The 22,198-nt window shown below is 42.1% G+C and overlaps 1 protein-coding gene across 1 annotated transcript in view; it reads left to right on the top strand.

Annotated features, from left to right (window-relative positions):
• Positions 1 to 22,198, top strand: part of RP1 (RP1 axonemal microtubule associated) — a 659,535-nt gene that overhangs the window by 103,076 nt on the left and 534,261 nt on the right. The window contains exons 4-6 of the mRNA XM_044295389.1: positions 5,612 to 5,775; positions 10,464 to 10,550; positions 15,186 to 15,318. Coding sequence (XP_044151324.1) covers positions 5,612 to 5,775; positions 10,464 to 10,550; positions 15,186 to 15,318 — 384 coding nt within the window. The remainder of the gene's footprint in view (positions 1 to 5,611; positions 5,776 to 10,463; positions 10,551 to 15,185; positions 15,319 to 22,198) is intronic.

Raw genomic sequence — 22,198 nt, 5'->3', positions numbered from 1 at the left:
TCATAATGTTTTAAACTTTTAGCCCCACCTCCAGTGTACAGCACGCATGTCTCTAAGATTATTCAGAAATGTGGTCTTATCAGAACAATGGGGGATGGATACTATCTCTAGCCCACTTCATTACAAGGGAAACTTATAAACTATTACAAAGTATTAAACAGAATTAAAGGGGAGAACCAATCAGTATTTAAAAATACCCTTACAATACACATGTGGTACTCGCCGTTTTAGTAGGTTCCTCTGAAACAATCCTGAAAATATTCAGGATTGTCTGCTGTCTGAAAAATAGCAAAGTTTGGACTGACTGAACTGGTTTGCTCATCCTTACCACATATATTGTTTTCTTGTAATTTGGATATCATATGCTTTTGTAATTTAATGTCAGCCCAGGCTGTTACACAGAGAACAATGGAAGACAACGAAACATACTAAATATTTTAATAACCACAACTGGTGGTTAAATATTCATGTAATAAGCCATATCATACTGTGCTACAATACAGATGAATGATACCAGAGGATTACAACTAGACATCAGCTATTTACCTGCTTCTCACAGCTGATGTTCCATTTTCCACTCCACTGCTGCACATGTATATACAAATTTCAGCCTTTTAAAAGGCGAGTGTGCACCAAATTCAAATAGTACTCATGTGGACTGGGGGTTTAAAGGGGTTGTTTAGAATTACAACGTAAAGTGTAATTTCTTTATCCAGGAACGGTGCTGTTCTTGTCTTTGTGCTTTTTCTGGTATTGCATTTCATCCTGATTCAAATAGGCAGGGCTGAGTTGCTATTCTAGACATGAATTGTGGGTCTCTGGAAGAAAACAAACCTTTTTTCTAGTCCTTGAAAGCTCCCTCGAAGAAGAGAAAAGTTATTCCCTTAGAACTCCACTGTATGAGGATGGAGGATTGCTATAGTGATTCCTCGTCCTCATACAGAATCATGGTTTCTGAGCAGCAGATCGCTCTTTAGACCACACTATCTGCAGTTCAGAAGCCATGATGGGTGGTGCCTGCATGAACGACAGGGTCACCCAAAGAACAATGCATGGGCAATCTTCTTATCGCCAACAGTAACGCAAGGCTTGTTTAGTCTAATGCCTGTGCTGTTACGGTTAGTTTCTGCACATACTTAATTGCTTCAAAATCAGAATCCAAACTTGGGTTCATTAATGACCATGGCACCAGCCACAAACCGAAGTTTGGATTCTTATTTTGAAAACATTAATGTATGCGCAGAAAATAACTGTAACGGCACAGGCACAATACTAAAAATGTTTTGCAAGTGAGCTGAAAAAGTCACAAAAGCCCTATTTTGTGACTTGAAGCCATACTTCTGGAGTGAAGGCATAATAAAGCAGGACCAATGTTTCCAGTACAGATAGAATGTTGCTGATTCATGTCTTTTCCCCTTCTTTTGTTGTAATTTATGTGTAGCGATCTCCTTCACTGTAGCGATCTCTCCTCCTTATACATAATTATGGCTTCTGATCAGCAGATCGCTGTTTAGACCACACAATCTGCTGCTCAGAAGCTATGATGGGTGGTGCCTGCATGAATGACAGGATCACCCAATGAACAAGCGTTTCGCTCGTTCATCTGGTGATCGGCTGCACATTTAGACGGCCAGATGATTGGAAACAACCTTTCAGGGTCCCTCAGGTGACTGATGTCAGGAGATCAAGGAGACTGGCTGAGCGTGGAAGAATCTATCAGCCTCCTTATTTCTCTTGATTCAGTATTGATAGGGTTATTGACCACTTCCCTTTTCTCAGCTGTTGCTCAGTGGTCATCACTTCTATCCTTTATAGTCTGACTATGCGGTATATAGCTTTCATTTGGGTTTGGCTGAGCTGGTGTGAGGTCGTTTCTGGTGTTCCTTCTCATCCATCTCTACATAAGTTAAGTGTCGTGTTTGTTTGTGTATGTTATATTCCCTGTTGTTTGTATCTGGGCCTGAGACAGAGACTTCCTTTTGTCCATCTGGGGAGGAATGGGTTGTCTCTGGTCCTAACCTTATTCCAGGGTCTTATATGGAATAAAGGGCCTAGGTATCCTGCATAGGAATATTCCTACCTTCAAGGTCTATTCATATACATAGGTAGTTAGGATCAGGGTTGTTTAGGAGGTGTCCTGTTCCTTCCTTAGTTTCCAGGCCCAGTTACTGTTCCCCTTCTCTCCTGTGTTCAGTGTGAAAGTTGTCCCCCACACTGATCATGAGACAACCATTCGGAGGAATGGTCTTTTCCAATAATCTGGACTATTATTGATGTATCTAAATCCACCTTAAACTCTAGCTGCCCAGCAGAAGCAGTGTACAAACCCCTTTAAGCATGGAGGCAGAACAGTGTGTCCCCTGAAAGTCTTTTAGATGAAAATAGAGTAAACTGCTCTAAAATGTACAGTATTCCTAATATCCCTCTAAAATCCATTAGGTAGTAGCTTCAGTAGTAGAACATGGTTCTGTTTGTTGAAGTCTGGGACAAAATCAAAATCATTTGCAGTGCATTATGGACATTAGGGCAAACTTATCATGGGGGGAATATTTGAAATCAGTTTTGCTTGAGTTTGCATTGGCGTAATTTATGCTACATTTATCAAATGTCTCATGTTGCTTGTCACTAGTCTTAAATTAAGCCAGTTTGGACTATTCTGTCCAAACCCAATATGTTCCTAAACTTTGTTCATAATATGTGCTCTGTACAGCAATACAATGTATAAGCTCCGCTGAGGCAATCTTCTTATCGCCACCAGTAACACACAGTAGTCTCATGCCTGTGTGGTTAGTTTCTGCACATACATTAATGTTTCAAAATCTGAATCCGAACTTGGGTTTGTTAATTACCATGTGTGACACAAGCCACAAACCAAAGTTCGGATTCGGATTTTGAAACATTAATGTATGCGCAGAAACTAACTGTAACGGCACAGGCATGAGACAATTTTTATTTTATTGCAAGTGAGCTGAAAAAGCTGCAAAAGCCCTGATAAAGTGAAGGCATGATAAAGGAGGGCCAATGTTTCCAGTACAGTTTAAATGTTGCTGCTTCATGTCTTTTCCATTTGTCTTGTAATTGTAACTAAATGATTAAGAACACTTTTGTGTCTCTTCACAATCTGCTGCATTGTCTTTTAAGACCTGGCATAAATTTTCCCTTGACGACATCCAGTAGTGGTCAGATGAGCCTTGAGTTCAAATGAATAGAACATTTTATTACCAAACATAACATTATAAAGACACTGAGCTGTGTAATAAAATAGAATTACCACATATTGCCAAGTAGTAAAACTGGATAAGAATCCTTGTAGTTGATCAGAATTTACCTTCACCTGGAAATTTAAGCCTATGTAATGAACCAAAAAATCCAACGCATATTGAGTCATATTTCTAATGCTTACCTGGATACAGATGTCTATATTGTCCAGGAAGCATTAGAAGGGTTGTCTAAAAAGTAGTAATAGCTAGTTATAACATAGCAGGTGTGGACCCACTGTCACTGAACGGATTTGGTTTAGAGCTACTTTTATAGGTGTTATGTAAGTGCCCTCCTGGTCGTCACCCAATGACTCCTATATATTGATCAGGTCTCTGCTACTACATCTTCATGTAGTCTCCATTCAGTGACAGTTACCCAAATGGGTCAAGAAACACTGGTGCATTCCACCAGTGGGGGGGCCAGGCAGAATCTTAGTCATTGGATAAGCTGAGGTTAGGTCAGATAGAGCTCATTCAATCCAGTAAACAGGCCAAAAGTTAGGGTAGGTAGCACAGGGTCAACGGTGGAACAAGTACAATATGGTCAATGGGAAGAAGGCAGCCACAGAAGATCAAATGGTAGCAAACACCTACTCAGTTCCTAGCAAGCTAGGGAATATCATTGCAGAGGGACTCTACTACAAGGTAATGTGCCTAGTATACCCTGGCAAGTCTAGCCATTGGTTGGGGCACATTAGGACACACACACTATCCCTTTTTAAGAGACAGAGGGAGTTCATGTCCTACAGGCAGAGAGAGGTCAGGGAGAAAGATGCCACAGGTCCAGAATGGAGTGAGAAGGCAACTACTACAAAGGCCATGCCTGTCTGGAAGAAGTAGAGAGATCCCTGTGGACACGGGCCACTGGAGACCCTGAACACAGATTCTACTAGTGTACTTTCTTGCAGAAGGCCTTTGTTGTTTTATTAAGGTATATTCATTCCAGAAAAGTATTGGGGCAAGCTTTATAGTAACAGAACTATGGTTTATGTGAGAGAAGCTGATGATTTCTTATTTAAATGACCCATAAACTCCCAATGAAATGGTTGTCTCAAGAACTCATCCCTGATATCCTCTGATTTGGTCTCTCTTTTGCCATACCCTGCTGATCAGCTCTTATTGCTGGGAGGAGGCATGTGTAGCCAGACATTTCCAGTCATTAAAGGGGTTTACCACTCTTTTAATATTGATGACCTATCCTCAGGATAGGTTGGACACCCGCTGATCTGATATTGATGATCTGTCCTGAGGATAGGTCATTAATATTAAAAGCCTGGAAAACCCCTTTAATGGCTGTTCATGTAATACATAAAGCATTTTTTTCACCAGAGCAAGAGTTATGTAGTACCCTGGAGCAGGGGTACTTTGAAGTCTGGATATATGTGGACATTTGCCTGCGTCTCCTATGGAAAGTCATCAACTCCATACTTTATTTCACTTCAAATGGTTAACTTGCACTGACATATTATTTAATACTATGTAACTGCATTTTATATTTGTGCTATGATATATATATCCTGTTCATTTTCACTGTGTTTGCACAACACTCTGGAAAGGGTTAATGAACCCTGAGAGACTTTTAGGACTTTCTAGCTAACGATGAGAAGCTAGTAATTTTCCACACCTACCATAAGGTTTAAAGAAGAGCATGTTCTGGAGGGAAAAAGCCAGACTTGCTTACCACCAAAACTAGACAGAGTGACCTTTTGGATGTCTGCTTTAGCTATGTTGTTATGCCTGGAAACCTGTCTGTTTTTGTCTAGAACAGGTGTACAGGCCAGTATTTTCTGAAAATCCAAAAACATATCCAAATTGTTTACTTTACAGGCGAAACTCGAAAAATTGTAATATCGTGCAAAGTTCATTTATTTCAGTAATGCAACTTAAAAGGTGAAACTAATATGAGATAGACTCATTACATGCAAAGCGAGATATTTCAAGCCTTTATTTGTTATAATTTGGATGATTACGGCTTACAGCTTATTAAAACCCCAAAGTCACAATCTCAGGTCCCCTTTGCTCATGGGGTATGGATTAATTAGCTGACTTGAGTGTGACACTTTGAGCCTAGAATATTAAACCTTTTCACAATATTCTAATTTCAAGTTGCATTACTGAAATAAATGAACTTTTGCACGATATTCTAATTTTTTGAGTTTCACCTGTATGATCACAAAAGAGCTAACATTTAGAAAGGAAAAGACAAATTGTTATCAAGAGACTTGTAGCAATCCATTATATCAGACGTTCATGTTCATCTAGTTTTTAAAGGATAACACAACCTATAGTAGATGATTGTCTATCTCTTTCTATCAGACTATTCCCTTATATTTTATCTTTTGTTTATTCAGCTGGAAAATGGAAGGTGTCTGTTTTCACTAGTGAAATGCCATTAGCCGGGACCACATCTCAAGTTTACATCATATTCTATGGACATCTAAGAGCATCGGCGCCAGTCTTTCTTTACAGTAATGAAGAAGATATATTCCAGAGTGGCCATGAAGACACATTTGATGTATGTATAAAAGCATACCCATAGTCAGTTTTGCCATGGCCAACTGAGAACTTGATGTGAAGTTACATGTCTGTAGGTTTTACGAGTGTGCAATTTTGGAGTGAAAATATTAGTTGGACATAAGATGTAACTGAGGTAGTGTACTGTCTATTTTTCATATTTTACATTCATTTAGCTGCATTATTATGGATCCCTGACATTTCTACTATGATTTTTACTGCTTTCATGGTAACATCCCCATCCCCAAATTTAAAACAAGACCACTGTATGTGTTTCTTGCATGCAGTAGAATATTTTTTTAATACAATATATCTCTTCAGAGTCCTCCTGATATTTGTAATTTTTAGCCTTGCATATAGGTTATTATAGTCACAGGCCCTAAAAAGGAAAATTTCATATTAAAATATGGCATTTGAGAAAACTAGCATATAGCTGTACAGCCTCCATTGGGTGTTGTGTAGTGTTGAGCACGAATATTCGAAAAAAGCTAATTTTTATCGCGAATGTCGCCACTTCGAGAATTTGCAAATATTTAGAATATAGTGCTATATATTCGTCATATCGAATATTTGAATTTTTTTTGCCATCTGAACAAATGATTCCTCTCTGCTTCTTGTTTGTGGGCCAATGAGAAGGAATGTTTAACTGCCTGAATATACGCTTAAAAGAAATTTTATTATTCATAGATTAAAATCGTGGCGAGCTTGCCACATGTAGAATTTGTCAGGCTAAGCCTGGATGGGTGGCTCACTCCACAATTGTATGGGTATAACCACTCAGACCAGGCTTGTAAGACGTGCAGAGCTGGAATATCAGTATGGTCAGTTATGGATGCCTATTCTGATAAATTCACAGATGCACTCCCATACGCTCACTAGAGGTGCTTGGATTCCTAATGATGTATCAGGGGTACCAGCAAAAACATTAGTGGCAGCTTCAGTAGCCAGCTGCAACAGTGTATCCACGTAGTGAGTATGGGTAGATAGAAGAAAGGATAGGTGAACTGTGGGTGAGAGCTGTTATGTGCGAGCTCTACTTACAACCCAGCTGATTTGCATCCCTATTGTCCGATCACTATCTAATAAAGGACCGTCTTTGCAAGTATAAGCGTCTGCTCGACGCGTTTCTATGTCACTCTATATGTGGTGACATTTCCTCAGGAGCAGAGTAGCAGTGGCATAAGTTCAAATTCTTATAGTCTTAGACAATTTGAACTGTGCACACTGATGAAGAACGCTGCACGCTGCTATTTGCGCGCGTGCAGCTTCAAGAGATACAGCCTCCGGCGATGTGTTAGCAGCCGTCTCGCGGCCGCTCAGCCACCGATCTCATATTGAAGTCGCCACTCCCACTGGGCGGAGCTTCATCGGCAGGCGGTGACATCACCCAGGAGGGGTAAGACGTTCTGTTTATCCGCTCTGCCTGATTTCGTATGCTGACCGCTGTTGTGGGTATTAGTTTTTTATGGGCAAAAATTGCCTACCATCGTAGGGGGACACTGGGGGTTGGTATCTTTGTCATAGGTGATGCTTAGACGGTAGTTACCAGCATATAGGAACTTATACTTATAAGTCCCATATGACAATTGATGCATGAGATATATGCAACATGTCTTACACATACAGAGCACAGAGATAGGATCCCGTATATATATACAGAGCTAGAGGCCGCTCATGAGGTATTATAGGGTATCCCATATATCTCGCTCTCTGTATCGTACATTGATCGGTGCGTGATTCATTGATGCATGGGATGGATATAAATCACCATGTCTTACACATACAGAGCGTAGGAATAACACCCTGTATACACATCCAGAGCTAGACACTGCTCATGAGATGTTATGGGGTAACTCATATATCTCGTTTTTGTATGATATGATGACTGATGTGTTACTCATATGTGTTGTTCATGACACATGACACATTATGTAAGTGGAGAGAATACACATCAGATGAAGCAAGTGTATGATATATGATCATTAAGACCAAATGGTTTCACTGTACGTAATGTAAAGGTCCATTGGGCCTCTTTTTTAAGTAATAAATTATCAATATCTCCACCTCTTGGAGATGCTCTGACATGTTCTATGCCCTGGAAAGAGATGCACTGTTGTATTCCTGGGTGGCACTCCGCAACATGCTGGGCAATGGGTGTATCATCCTCATTCGCAATATTTAACAGGTGTTCCCCAATGCGTCTCCTGAACTCCCTGTTTGTCTTGCCTACATACTGTTTAAGGCAGATACATGTGGCCACATATATCACTCCTATTGTTTTACAATTTATGAATGATCTGATGGTGAACTCACGTCCTGTGGTTGTGCACTTGACCACATTGCCCTTTTTGATGGATTTACAAGCAATGCACTTCCCACATTTGAAAGTGCCGTGTGGTCTATTTGGGAGCCATGTAGTTTGTACTGAGGGGCTGTATAGGCTGTGCACCAGTTGATCTCGTAGGTTGCTTCCTCTTCTGTAAGTGATTAATGGGGCATCACTTGTCATATGGGACTTATAAGTATAAGTTCCTATATGCTGGTAACTACCATCTAAGCATCACCTATGACAAAGATACCAACCCCCAGTGTCCCCCTACGATGGTAGGCAATTTTTGCCCATAAAAAACTAATACCCACAACAGCGGTCAGCATACGAAATCAGGCAGAGCGGATAAACAGAACGTCTTACCCCTCCTGGGTGATGTCACCGCCTGCCGATGAAGCTCCGCCCAGTGGGAGTGGCGACTTCAATATGAGATCGGTGGCTGAGCGGCCGCGAGACGGCTGCTAACACATCGCCGGAGGCTGTATCTCTTGAAGCTACACGCGCGCAAATAGCAGCGTGCAGCGTTCTTCATCAGTGTGCACAGTTCAAATTGTCTAAGACTATAAGAATTTGAACTTATGCCACTGCTACTCTGCTCCTGAGGAAATGTCACCACATATAGAGTGACATAGAAACGCGTCGAGCAGACGCTTATACTTGCAGAGACGGTCCTTTATTAGATAGTGATCGGACAATAGGGATGCAAATCAGCTGGGTTGTAAGTAGAGCTCGCACATAACAGCTCTCACCCACAGTTCACCTATCCTTTCTTCTATCTACCCATACTCACTACGTGGATACACTGTTGCAGCTGGCTACTGAAGCTGCCACTAATGTTATTGCTGGTACCCCTGATACATCATTAGGAATCCAAGCACCTCTAGTGAGCGTATGGGAGTGCATCTGTGAATTTATCAGAATAGGCATCCATAACGGACCATACTGATATTCCAGCTCTGCACGTCTTACAAGCCTGGTCTGAGTGGTTATACCCATACAATTGTGGAGTGAGCCACCCATCCAGGCTTAGCCTGACGAATTCTACATGTGGCAAGCTCGCCACGATTTTAATCTATGAATAATAAAATTTCTTTTAAGCGTATATTCAGGCAGTTAAACATATTTTCATATATATACGCAAAATCCAGTCTTTAGTTACACCCAATGAGAAGGAAGCAATGTCAAGTTCACAACAATACTTAGTGCACCAATCATTAATCTGTAGTCAGACCTGCTAAAATATGAAGTTGCAGGTAGTGCGAAAAAATATTCTAATCATTGCCGATTAGCGCACTTCTAATGTTCTGCCGTGCCAACCATTTTCTCCAGTCTCAGGAAGCTTATACCAGCTTGAAAAATGTAGCCAAAGTAACCCACGCCTGTTTTTCGCGTTATGAATTCGCATTACGCGATTTTTACATTGCCGATTTTCTGCATTCAATAAAATAATCTCGAATTCTCGAAATTTGCGAATATATGATGAATATTCTACAAAATATTCGTGAAATATTGCAAATTTTAATATAGCCCCTGCAGCTTATCACTAGTGTTGTGTGGACATTACTTAGATATTTTTCTCTAGGTGCAATGCTTTTAGGGGGGAGTACATATGGGGTCAGATAGAACATGCTGGAATTGGTGTATGGAACATGGAACATGCTGAAACTGGTGAAAAGTAGAACTGGCTTAGTTGTCCATAGCAACCGATCTGATTCCACCTTTCATTTTCCAAAGGAGCTGTGAAAAATGAAAGTTGGAATCTAATTGGTTGCTATGGACAACTAATCCAGTTCTACTTTACAACAGGTTGATAAATCTCCCCCAATGTCTTGTAAGGTTGCTTAGCTGAATGTAATCATACCTTTAGCGATCTGTAGCTTCATTCTGGAGAAAATGTCGTTTTAATCCATATGCGAGGGAGGAGTTAATTGCACCGAGGGCTGGTCCAAGCCACTCTATGCACCCATGCTCCTCCTGCTTCTTCTGCCAGCCACTCTCTCACCCTCTTGATTCACAGGGCCAGGTTCCTGCATAGTTATTCTGCATGACCTTGTCAATCAAGACAGAGTGGGAGCTGCTGGCAGAGGAAGCAAGAACAGCAAAGGTGCACTGAGTGGCATTGGCCAGCCCTTGATGCACTTATCTGCTAATTTTCATGGATTAAAAGTGTTTTTTTCTTCAGAATAAAGCAGATAGCTATGTGAACGGCATCATTGCATTCAACTGTGTAAGTCCTGCAAGGCATTGTGCCTGGCCTAGCAGTGATTTTCCCAGTGCTTGGTGCCATTTTAATCGGTTAATGCAATGGAACCCTTGATGTCTTTACTTCTTCATTTTCTTTTATATTTTCTTTTTCTCAGATTAGCATAGGGGACATTGGAGAAGTATATAAAATAAGAATCGGGCACACAAATTCTGGAGCTTCCCCAGGATGGCACTGTCAAGAGGTAATTTTTTACATTAAATGTGGTTGTCCAAATGAGCAACATTTTTTAAAAGGGATGAGACTAGTGTTGAGTGAACACAAACTGCAAAGTTTGGGTCTGTACTGAACTTCGCGAGTTCGGGTGCCCGGACCCGAATCCGAACTTTGCAGCAAAAGTTCGGGTTTGAGTTCGGTGTTCGGGCATTTAATAAAGCTTGCAGGGCAGCCAATCAACAAGCTTTTAAGCTGTAGGCACTTAGAAGCCATCACAGCCATGCCTAGTAATGGCATGGCTGTGATTGGCTGGTGCATCATGTGACCCAGCCTCTATATAAGCTGGATCATGTGTAGCACCGCCCATCCGCTCTGAGTAGTGCAGGGACAGGAAGCAGGCAGCTGAAGTGAGGGAGAGTGTTAGGAATCTCATCTGGTTATTTATTCTGTGGGTGACCTATAGTGATTTTTTTGTGGGTGCAATATACCAGCTTTGCACCCCTAACACAAAAATATAATAGTTAATTTGTCTGTTAGTTCGGTGGGTGACATATACCAATTTTTGTTGTGAGGTACACCTGCACTGCATCGTGACAAGGAAATTAATACAGTTAATCCATCTGATAGATCGGTGGGTGACATATACCCATTTTTGTGTGAGGTACACCTGCACTGCATCCGTGACAGGGAAATTAATATAGTTAATCAGTCTGTTAGATCGGTGGGTGACATATACCCATTTTTGGTGCAAGGTACACCGTCACTGCATACGTGACAATAAGATTAATAAAGTTAATCTGTCTGTTAGTTCAGTGGGGGACCTCAAAGAATGAGGAGAGCGTCAAATAAGGGACGTGGCCCTGGTCGTGGTGCTGCTGGTGTTGGTGGAGCTCCTGTTGCAGGGAGAGGACATGGTCGATCTGTGCCAGCTACACGGCCAAATGAAACACCTTCCTCAGGTACACGTAGGTGACAGAACATTCAGTGTTATTTTGTAGGCCCGAATACCGGTGTATGAATGGTGAGGCCAGAACAAGTAGAAGTGGTAGTAGATTGGGTGGCTGATAGTGCCTCCAGTTCCTTCACATTGTCTAGCACCGGGTCCCCTGCTGAAAGCGCAGAGTTGGCACCTGCAGCCAATGGGCATCTGTCTTTCACCTCACCCCCTTGCAAATCAGCCAAGCAGTCTGAGCCTTAAGTCATACAGAAGTCCCTTATGCTTTTTGATGACTCTGCTGGCAGGGTTTCCATAGACAATCCACCTAGCCCTGCCCCAGAAGTGGAAGAGATTGAGTGCACTGATGCCCAACCACTTATGATTTACAATGTGGACATGGGAGGACCACCACAGCACATCTAACATACACACAATGTGTCTTTCTAAATCTTTCCCAGACTAGCTTCCTCCCTAAAACAGGGTGACAACTGACTAGTAGGGTTAAGATTCCCATACTTCATCCCTGCAACTTCTTCAACACTGTCTCCCATGGATTTATTCACTTACAATCAAGATAGAAGCAGGCCCCTCCTCCTTCACACTCCCAAGCAGAGCTCACCCCTATGCAGTATATACACTCTGGCTCCCACGTCTGGTCAGCCAGTCGGGACTAATCCACCTGCCGCCTCCTAAGGGGAGATCACTTAAGATGCCCCAGTCCAGGTCCTGCAGGTCTGCCGCCTCCTAACGGGAGATCTCGTAAGATGCCCCAGTCCAGGTCCTGCAGAAATTTACCGTTGTCCCCCTGGGCTACTCCCTCTGCCACCTCCTAAGGGGAGATCTGCAAAGATGCTCCAGTCCAGGTCCAGAAGAAATCAACTTGTTGTTGCCTCTGGGCAGCCTGGCACACATGAGCGACTACATGCTGCAGTGTCCGAGTTACCCACATACAAGCACAGCCACCTGTCCACAGCCAATGTGGACAAGCTCACATTCATTAAAATGAACCAGAGCAGAGAGGCATACCAGCCGCACCCAGCCATTGTTATACTCCAGCGCACTTGCTCTTTGCGTTCTCTTTTTCATTTCCCAATGTTTTGGGGGCTTCCCAAATGTATAAAAAATAAATAAATAAAAAACTGTCTTGGCTATCTCCTCCTTCTCCACCGCCGCTTTCACCTACACCGCCACATCTACCGCCTCCTCAACCTCCTATTCCACTTTGACCTCCGCCTCCTAGTTCAAGATTATTATTTTTAAATTTTTTTCTATTCTATGTTATTTTAAGTCATTTCCCTATCCACATTTGCTTGCAGGGCAATTGTCCTGCTGTTATCCCCATTTTGCTTCCTTTTGCAGCCCTCTAGCCCTTACTATGATTATTTTACAGCCATTTTACGGCAAAACCTGGTGAACCCGAACATCCTAGCTTAGAGTAGGTTAAAGAATTCAAATAATTGATACTTCCCCTCACCAGTTGCCCACTACACCAGTGGTCTCTTCTTCAATGTCCCAACTAGACAAAGGGAAACTGCCATCAAATACCTACTCAGCCAATCACTGAGGAGGATCACCGCTGTGGCTAGTAATTGGTTGAGTAAGCATTTCCTTTAGGCATTTCCTGTGTTTGAAGATGGGGATCGGAAAGACCAACAGGGTGTCACCGCCAGCCCTGGGAGAGATCTTAGAAGTTCAAATAGACGGAAGACTCAGGAGTCTATCTGACAGATCTCTCAGTCTCTTGTTTTCATTGTTGCTGACAGGTTTCCACCCCTTTACAGATGCTGCTCATTATCAGTCAGGTGGCTTTTTATATGTTCCTCATTTGCTTCCTTGCGGCTGATAGCTCTTATGTGGAGTGCTCTGCTTGTGTGGTGGTTCTCCTGTTCCAGTTACATCTCAAGCTAAGTCCTTTCCCTTTTCTTGGTGTGTCTGTCCTGATTAGGCCTCAGGGAGACACTGGCTCCTTCAGTTTGGAAGGACCCGGTTGCCTCTTTCTCTGTTCCCTAAGCTGAGAGTTTGGTGCAGTGGTTCAGCAGTCTCAGGTTCCTGTGCATGTGCATTTCTACCATTGCGATTTGCACATGTTGTTAGCAGCTTAGGGTGTGTTTCAGGGAATGCTAGGAGGTGACTTCTTTACTCCCTAGGTTTAGGGCCTAGTCTGTTGTTGTTTTGTTGTGGTTCCCTTTGGTTGTCTTTCCTTCCCCGTGACAAAGGGACCTAGTAAGCATTGGAATGGAAGCATCAGGAGTTGGGTAAAGTGAGTATGTTTTCTATTTTTAAACTTACACTGGGCTTTTAAAAAAATATAATTGCCCCACTGGACTACCCCTTTAAAGCTTACAGAATATGCCTAGCATTATACTATAAGTATCCAAATGTGTTGTCTGAAGGTATAAACCTGTTATATAAATTATAACAAATATGTTTTCTCACATTTACCACTACTAGTATAGACATAGAGATACCAACCCAATACACGTGGGAACCTCATATATACACACAGATTTTCACAGATGCAGTCCCTTTATGCAGCATGTAGCGAAGAAGGATCGACACTCACTTTCTTGATGATAGGAAGAGACATTTATTCAAGACATAATAGCATTGTCAGTGACTAGTTTTGGCTCAAGCCTGAGCCCAAACTAGTCACAGATGATGCTATTATGTCTTGAATAAACATCTCTTCCTATCATCAAGAAAGTGAGTGCCGATCCTTCTTCGCTATATGCTAGTGAGATGCCTTCCCTGGACACGTGCACCACGTGCAAACTGCAGTATTTTATAAGTAAATCCAACCCATTATTATAAATATTTTTTGGTATTTACACTTATTGTAAAGGCTTATATTCCAGGAATGATGTTAGAATAGCACCGCCTGCTGTTTCTAATGAACAGCCTTTCTGTGTCCGTCTCAGTAAATGTGCCAAGGTGGACGCACATGATCAGTCTTTCTCCTTTGAGTATGTGGTGTAATGAGCAGGCCGCTCCTGGAGCTGCCGTATTTTCTCTGCTGAGAGGAAATACTGAGCAAGTTTTAAGCGACTGCGACAGTATTATTTTAATTGCTGAGTTGGATACAGAATAGCTGTTCAATGGAATCATCAGGAGGCAGTAGTCTAATATTATTCCAGGAATATCTGATGGTATAAGCATTTTTTTAATAGTATAAATCCAAAAATATTTATACCATTGGACTAGATTTAACTATTACCAATCTTTTTTTTGTGGGGAAGGGAATATCCTGTTTGATATTGGTTGTTGAAACACTGTATTGTTCTCTAGATGCAATGTTTCTAGGTAAGAATACCTGAGTATTGTGGGACAAAGCAGTATAGATGCATAACAGACTAAGGCCTCATTCACACGGCAATTGCCTGGCTGTGCTCGTATTGTGCCCCTCAAACAGCCCACCGCATCACAGATGCCGACTCTGGAAGGTGCGGTTCGGAAGGGAGGCACGGAACCCAATGGAAGCACTACGGAGTGCTTCTGTGGAATTTCTCTCAGTACATCTGCAGAACATGTTCTGTTTTTTTGAGGTGCGGGTGGATCATTAACCCATTCAAATTGAATGGGTCAGGATCCATTACGGCAGCCCCCCAGATGTTGCCTATGCATTGGGGACCACAAATTGCACAGAAGTGTGCATGAGGCCTAAGGGTGTCGTATTAGAATTCTGTAATTCACAAGCAATGACCCTAACAAATACAATTGACACGACAGGTGCAGCTGTTGAATATTTTTTCAAATGAACAATTCTGTATCAAAGTAAATCGCTGGCTTGCACGTGACAAGGAGGATGGGGAAATCTGCAGGGAGATTCCCCTGCTTAGACACGATCATTCCAAACTCCCAGGTAAAAATATTATACTTACATTCTCTTATTCAGTAAGTGTTATGTGCACCACAGTAAGGCTACTTTCCCACTTGTATTGTTGTTTTCCGGTATTGAGATCCGGCAGAGGATCTTAATACCGGAAGAACGTTTCCATTTAGTCCTCATGCATTCTGAATGAAAAGAGATCTGTTCAGGATGTCTTCCGTCCTGGAAGCAGGACTGGACACAAAACTGCTGCTATGCACTCGGCACTGAAAACAATGTAAGTCATTGATGACGGATCAGTTTTTTGAGGAGCCTAAAAAACGGAATTAAAAGGATCTGATTTTGATTTTACACATCAGGATGCATCTGTTCCGTTAAGAAAAAAATGGATCCGTCACTAAATACATTGAAAGTCAATGGGGGACGAATCATTTTTTTCCGTATGATTTTACACAACCGCATCCTGATGTGCAAAAACAAAACGGATCAATTTAATTCCGGATCTCAATACAGGAATTAACAATGCAAGTGTGACAGTAGCCTAAGGGATGAGGGTAACAGGGACAACATCTAAAGGGGCACTTTCTTGGTATCTGTATAAAGTTTCAAATCGGCTCTAGAGTAGGGGATACAGGTGACAGGGGATATCATCAATTTAAAGTATTTCCATAATTAAATTCAGTTTTACCACTAGGAAGAAGCCTTGACGGTTTACCTATTACATGGCCTACAAAATGACATTGAACAAGAGCCAATAGTTTTATTTACCATCTGTTATGCTTCCATAAGAATAATAGCAGATAGTTAAGAAAACAAAGCATTATAGATGAGCAAATTAATTCTAAATTAATCAAATTAGTTACAAAATTCCCCCAAAAAATCTCCTGTCACACAAATCTGAAATGTTTTGATTTATTTCGGACAAACTGCATAAAAACAGCTGTACACTACTGTAAAAACTGGTGAAGTAAACAGGAGGAAGGACCAGATGACACCGGGAGGAAGTGGGGGAAGGACTTGCCCTTATTGGCTCAGAGGCTCACACCCTGATCAGCGAATCAGGTGGCAGTATGCGGGCATGTCTTTCTTCTCAGAAGGAAGAAAAAACATTTTGTTGCCAGCTGGACTTGTGAAAGGATGTCTTCTGGCAGTTTCTGTCAAAAAACTATTGCAGACAAAGGCCAGTTACTAGGGGCACTACATGGAAAGAATATGTAGATATAATTGGGTAGATCTTAGAGTTTTATCAGGGAAAGCTTAACATAGAGAGTGATTGAATGGTCGCTGTTCCAATTGTTTCATACAGATTGCTGGCAAGTTCTACATTACAGAATCCTGCAAAGAAACTCATATTTTTCTGTATGAACAACCAGCCACCTTTTGTTGTAAAAAAGTTTTAACAGTTCTTAGGCTCAGCACACATTCTGCTGAATATAATTATTGTTAACAGTTTCTATTTACTGTTTGCAATTGGGCATTTCAGTGCATCATACCCGTGTTATTGAACATCTTGTAGATTACTGCAGGATACCATTCAGTGTTATAACAAAAAAGCATTATACTGCAATAACACAATTATAATACCCATGGTACTGAAAGCATAGTATATTACTGCAAGATACCATCCACTGTTCCAAAAAACACATTTTACTGCAATAACACCATTATTATACCTGTTTTAGTGAATGTGTTGTAATACTACAAGATACTGTTTATTTACAGCAAATGCATTACCCGGAAAAAACGTAATTACCTTTGTAAATTGTCAATACCAGTGTGCAGTGTGTTTGTATAATAGGAGGGACATTTAATTGTTCATCTGTCAGTTAATTACAGGAAAAAACACTAGCAATTTTGCTAGTACCATTTAATTATCTGTGTACCAAACCCATGACTTTACATTCATAGGCCTTATAATAAAGTTTCTGGTAAATGGAAGAGAGGCAAACGAAAGACCTATGTCTCATCGTCTGAGATACAGAATGTGGGTAGTAGTGCAAACAGCAGTAGCACCACCAGCCATCTGGCCAGTAGTAATATTAGTAGGCCACAGTTCTCCTGGCCTCCAATCAGTGCCACATATTGTTGAGGACAAAGAGGATGAGATTGTGGACTGGATTGCCCACTTCTCCACTAATAGGGTCATGTGGATGTTGCTTCTGAGTCTGACACCACGCCTTGGAGCCAAGGATCAAAGTATTCCTTCTGCTCCTCCTTCTTGAAACTCCAGAGAAGCTTTTAATTTGCATCGTCTCTGTCTTCACTGCCACCTTCTGGCGAGGCACCTTCTTTTTTATAAAGAAGAAGCAACAGAACACACCATGTGCTATGAAAGATATGCAAGATAGTCTCCCAGTTGATAAGTTGTATGACAACAGTCAGTTTTTGGTCTGCCATGAGAAGGAAGTTCAGACAGAGGTAGGAGACCCCATGCATAGCATTATTGGTGGTGGTGGTAGTAGTAGTAGTGCCACTTGTAGCCACAGTGGTGAAGGTAAGGTAGCGGTAGCGATAGTGGCACTTGGGGAAAATACAGAGTAATCAGGGGAAGAGAGCCCACAATGATATATCACAGTTTGATGAAAGTGACAGGAAGAATGAGGACTATGATAATGATTGTGTGCTGGACAGGACCTGGGAAATAGATAAGGGTGCTAAGGAGGAGGAGACATCAGAGGAGGAGGGTGGTGGCCACAATGGCAATGTACCAAAACCTCCAAAAGAGCTTTCATTGCTTCTATTATGTTTAGCATAGGAACTGGTGTTGACACTGATACTGGGAGTGCAGGCTCAAAACATGCCAGAACTAGGCAAAGCTTGCCTGCCGCTAGCTATGTACAAATACCTCTCGAATGGTGGTTATTCTCCACAAAGCTGGCACACAAAACCACAGCCACATGCAAGATCTGCAGGATTAAAATAAGATTTCAAACACAAACATAGGTACCAGGGCTCTATTGCACCACATGAGGCGGCATCACCAGATCCTGTGAAAAAACATAACTGGCCATCATTCTGAATTAGAACAGGCCTGTCCTTCTTTTCCCCGTCTTCTTTGTGGCAGCCAGGCTGCATCCCCAAGCAGTACTTATCATCATCAGCTACTTTTTTTCCTGCTCAGACTCCAACTTATTGTCCTCCCCTCCATCGTGAGACATCCATAATGGAATGTGTGGCTATAAGAAAACTATTCGATGTTCTCTATGTCTCCTTAACTTGAATAGACTCATTCAGTGTCAGACTGGGGTGCCAAGTTTTTTATATGAACATAGGCTGGTTGAGGAGCTGTACATTGAATATGCTGTATGTATATAATGCAGGTAGTCTTCTGTGTTATGTGCCACTTGTGCAGGGGGTGGGAGACTAGGGGACCACCTTGCTCAGGGGCCCTCCGGGGGATTCACCTGTAACCCTGTGGGCCAGTCCGAGCCTGGACTCCTTTCCATACAGCAGAAAGAAGATTAAAAATGCATTTTCAGCACATTTATAATTTAAAATAAGCGCATGAATAAGGTAATGTGGGCAGCTAAAATTTCATATCAGAGATGTCACGTTCCCTTTAAATAGAAGGGAAAGGAGAGAAATAGCAAAACTTCGTTAAAAAAATAAAAATATAGAAAAGATATTTAAGTCCTAGGAGAACCCAGAGTGTTAGGCTAGATCTACAGGATGACATAGCGCACAACTACACTGCAACATGTGTCGCGCGACATTAATGTCGCGTGACAATTTTTTTAATGGTAGTCTATGTTGTCGCACTGCGACTTGCGACATGCTCTGACTGCGATGAGACAGTCGCATACAAATCCATCTTGAATGGGTATTTTGCGACTGTCGTGTCGCAGTCGCAGCATGTTGCATGTCACATTGCGACACTATTATTATAAAAATTGTCATGTGACATTGGTGCGACAAAATGACGTTGTGTAGACCTAGCCTAATATAGCAATTTGCAAGCCAATTAGACCATATGTGATTTGTGTAGAATCGATTCAGACACAAAATAAATAGTTCTTTTGGACCTAATGAAGCTGGTGTATTTACTTTAAAAATCCATGTCAGCATGACTGTGTAATAATTTTTGAAAGCTTTTTGAGCCCAGCTACAGGGTGAGAGTGTTCATGAGTTCACTGTGTTCAGACAGTGTCGGGTAAGGACATCACCTTTATCAAGGGTAATTGTCATGCCCAGTTGTCAATTAATATATTTACGCTAGAAATAACTCTATTACAAATGACCACTGTAACGCCCCAGAGTGGCATTACCACCTCTTTTTGGACCCCCACTATCTGTAATGGTGTATCCTGTGTTATATCATGCAAATAATACCATGTCCTGCACAATGTGTAAATGTATTCATGATTTTACTTATGTTCAAATGTAATGTGCCTGCTTCACCAGCAGATGGCGGCATTTCTGGCAGAGATGAGTTAACGAGGATGGAACCCTCCTTCCATACTATTCCCTTCTCTAGAGAGGGAGGAGTTCAGTGCTAGTGAGGGCAGTCTAGCCTTCCCCTCCTTGGGGAGAGGATGTGAGTTGAGAGCAGCTCCTGTAAAGGGAAGACTGTGTATCAGCCAGCAAGCACTGTCTGCTCTGCTGGGCCCAGAGGCCCCAGCTACAAGCCTCCGAAGCCAGGAGAAAAGCTTCCCTGGACAAGACAAAGAGAAAGAGAGTCAGACAGAAAGAGAGAAGTTGCAGCAGAAAGCAGAAGGAAAAGTTCCTATCTAAGTCAACCAACATAGCAGAGGCAAACGAGTTCATATATAGCAGAGCTGAGAGTGTTTGCCTGCCAGAACTTAAGCCAAATCCTGCTGGTAACCAAGATAAGGTTGGAAGATTGTTCTTTAAAGAAAGTTTATGCAAAGTAAAGCTGCGTTTAATTACTTCAATACAAGTCTGGGCTTAATTCCTTTCTTCACCCACTTCATCCACAACCCAATTTCCACTGCTTCGGACTACAACGCTTGGGGTTCCTGATATCCAGGTAGGAGCACCGTGGCAAGTGCTAAAGCCACACCTAAGGGACACCATAGGTAGCCCTCATACCACTCTGGCATTCCTACATCTGGGTATCAACACCACTATACTTAAAGAGGACTGCATGTCCTTGTTGCTTCAATGCAACTGGCATCATGACAACTTGCTCTATCAGAGGGACATACAGTGAGGAACAAAAGTATTTGAACACCCTGCGATTTTGCAAGTTCTCCCACTTAGAAATCATTGAGGGGTTTGAAATTCACATTGTAGGTGCATTCCCACTCTGAGAGACAGAATAAAAATAAAAAAAATTCAGGAAATCACATTGTATGATTTTTAAAGAATTTATTTGTCTTGCACTGCTGAACATCTGTATTTGAACACCTAAGAAACAGCAAGAATTCTGGCTCTCAAAGACCTGTTACTGTGCCTTTAAAAAGTCCACCTCTACTCCACTCATTAATCTAACTTAGTAGCACCTGTCTGAGCTCTTTAAAGACACCTGTCCACCCCACAGTCAGTCAGACGCCAACTACTACCATGGGCAAGACCAAAGAGCTGTCAAAAGACACCAGAGACAAAATTGTGGACCTCCACAAGGCTGGAAAGGGCTATGGGGCAATTGCCAAGCAGCTTGGTGAAAATAGATCAACTGTTGGAGCAATTGTTAGAAAATGGAAGAGGCTAAAGACAAGGGATGCCCCAAGCCTTCCAGTAGTCCGTTGCACCACCAGCTGACTTAAAACGTTCTGCAGGTCTGCATGAGTCGGCAAGAATGAATCTGAATGTCCTTGTGGAGTCTGCAGCTGCAAATAAATCATTGAGATGCAGGTGCAGGGAGACTTTTGTTAGTGACAGCCAGCTCCATAAAGAGGGCACAGATGTTATTTACAATGTCTCTTTTCCTAATTGATGTGTAAATCGTGCTGAATAAGTGTCATGTACACAGTCCCAAACGTGGCCCTGATGCTTCCTACAGTACTTCCGTCCCACTGATCAGGCGATTGCATAGTGGCAGGTAACTGTAGGAGCTATTGCTTCTTATCAGAACGAGATCAGCTTTTGCGACATCCGACAGTGGCAAGGGGTCCCTTTAAGAAGAGATAAGTGTTCTGTGACGCCAGTTACAATACAATGAAGCAACAACAGAACAGAGTTCCTTTAAGAAATGGTGTTAGTGGTACCCAAGTGTAGGAATGCCAGAGTAATATAGGGTGTCCTACAATGTCCCTTAATGTTTTGTGCATGTGTCACGGTGCTCCTACATGGATACACTGGAACCTAGGCGTTGTTGTCCGAAGCAGAAAAAGGAGAAAAGTTAACTCGGGGATGACGAATAAATTGAGTTCAGACCTTGTGATGAAGTTCAATAACAGCTTTACTTGGCGTAAGCGTTTCTCCAGACAGTTTACAGACTTTATCTTGGGTCCCAGCAGGCTTAAGCATGAACAAAACTGTAGCAGGCAAACCCCTCTTTGCTACATCTGTTGCTCTCTGACTCTGCTGTACTGACAGGCTGACTGAATAACTTTTCTTTAGCAGGCTGCTGAAACTTCTCTCTTTGTAGTCTGACTCTAGATTTGTCCAGGGAAAACTCCTCCTGGCTTCAGAGGCTCCAAGCTGCGGCCTCCATATCCAGCAGAGCTGAAGGTGCTCTAGCTGGCTTAGGGCTTGGTGTGGGCACATCAGATGGCGATGTCCCCAGCCCTTGCTTCCTTCCCCTAGCAGGGGGTAAGCTAGACTGACTTCTAACTAACTAAGACCCTCCCCTCCTTAGAGGGAGAATTAGAATGGAAAGAAGGGTTCCATTCTCTCTAAATGTAGCTATGCCATGCTTGTTGCCACCTTCTGGTGAATCAGGTAAATTACATGAACAATAACAGTTGCAAGGAATAGATATGCACAGTGTAGTGGACCTGAAATAAATACA

This window comes from Bufo gargarizans, chromosome 5, assembly GCF_014858855.1.
Source record: "Bufo gargarizans isolate SCDJY-AF-19 chromosome 5, ASM1485885v1, whole genome shotgun sequence".
In the NCBI taxonomy this organism is placed as follows: Eukaryota; Metazoa; Chordata; class Amphibia; order Anura; family Bufonidae; genus Bufo; species Bufo gargarizans.
Note: the sequence above shows the minus strand (reverse complement) of the source record. Positions and strands in the feature narration are given on the sequence as shown.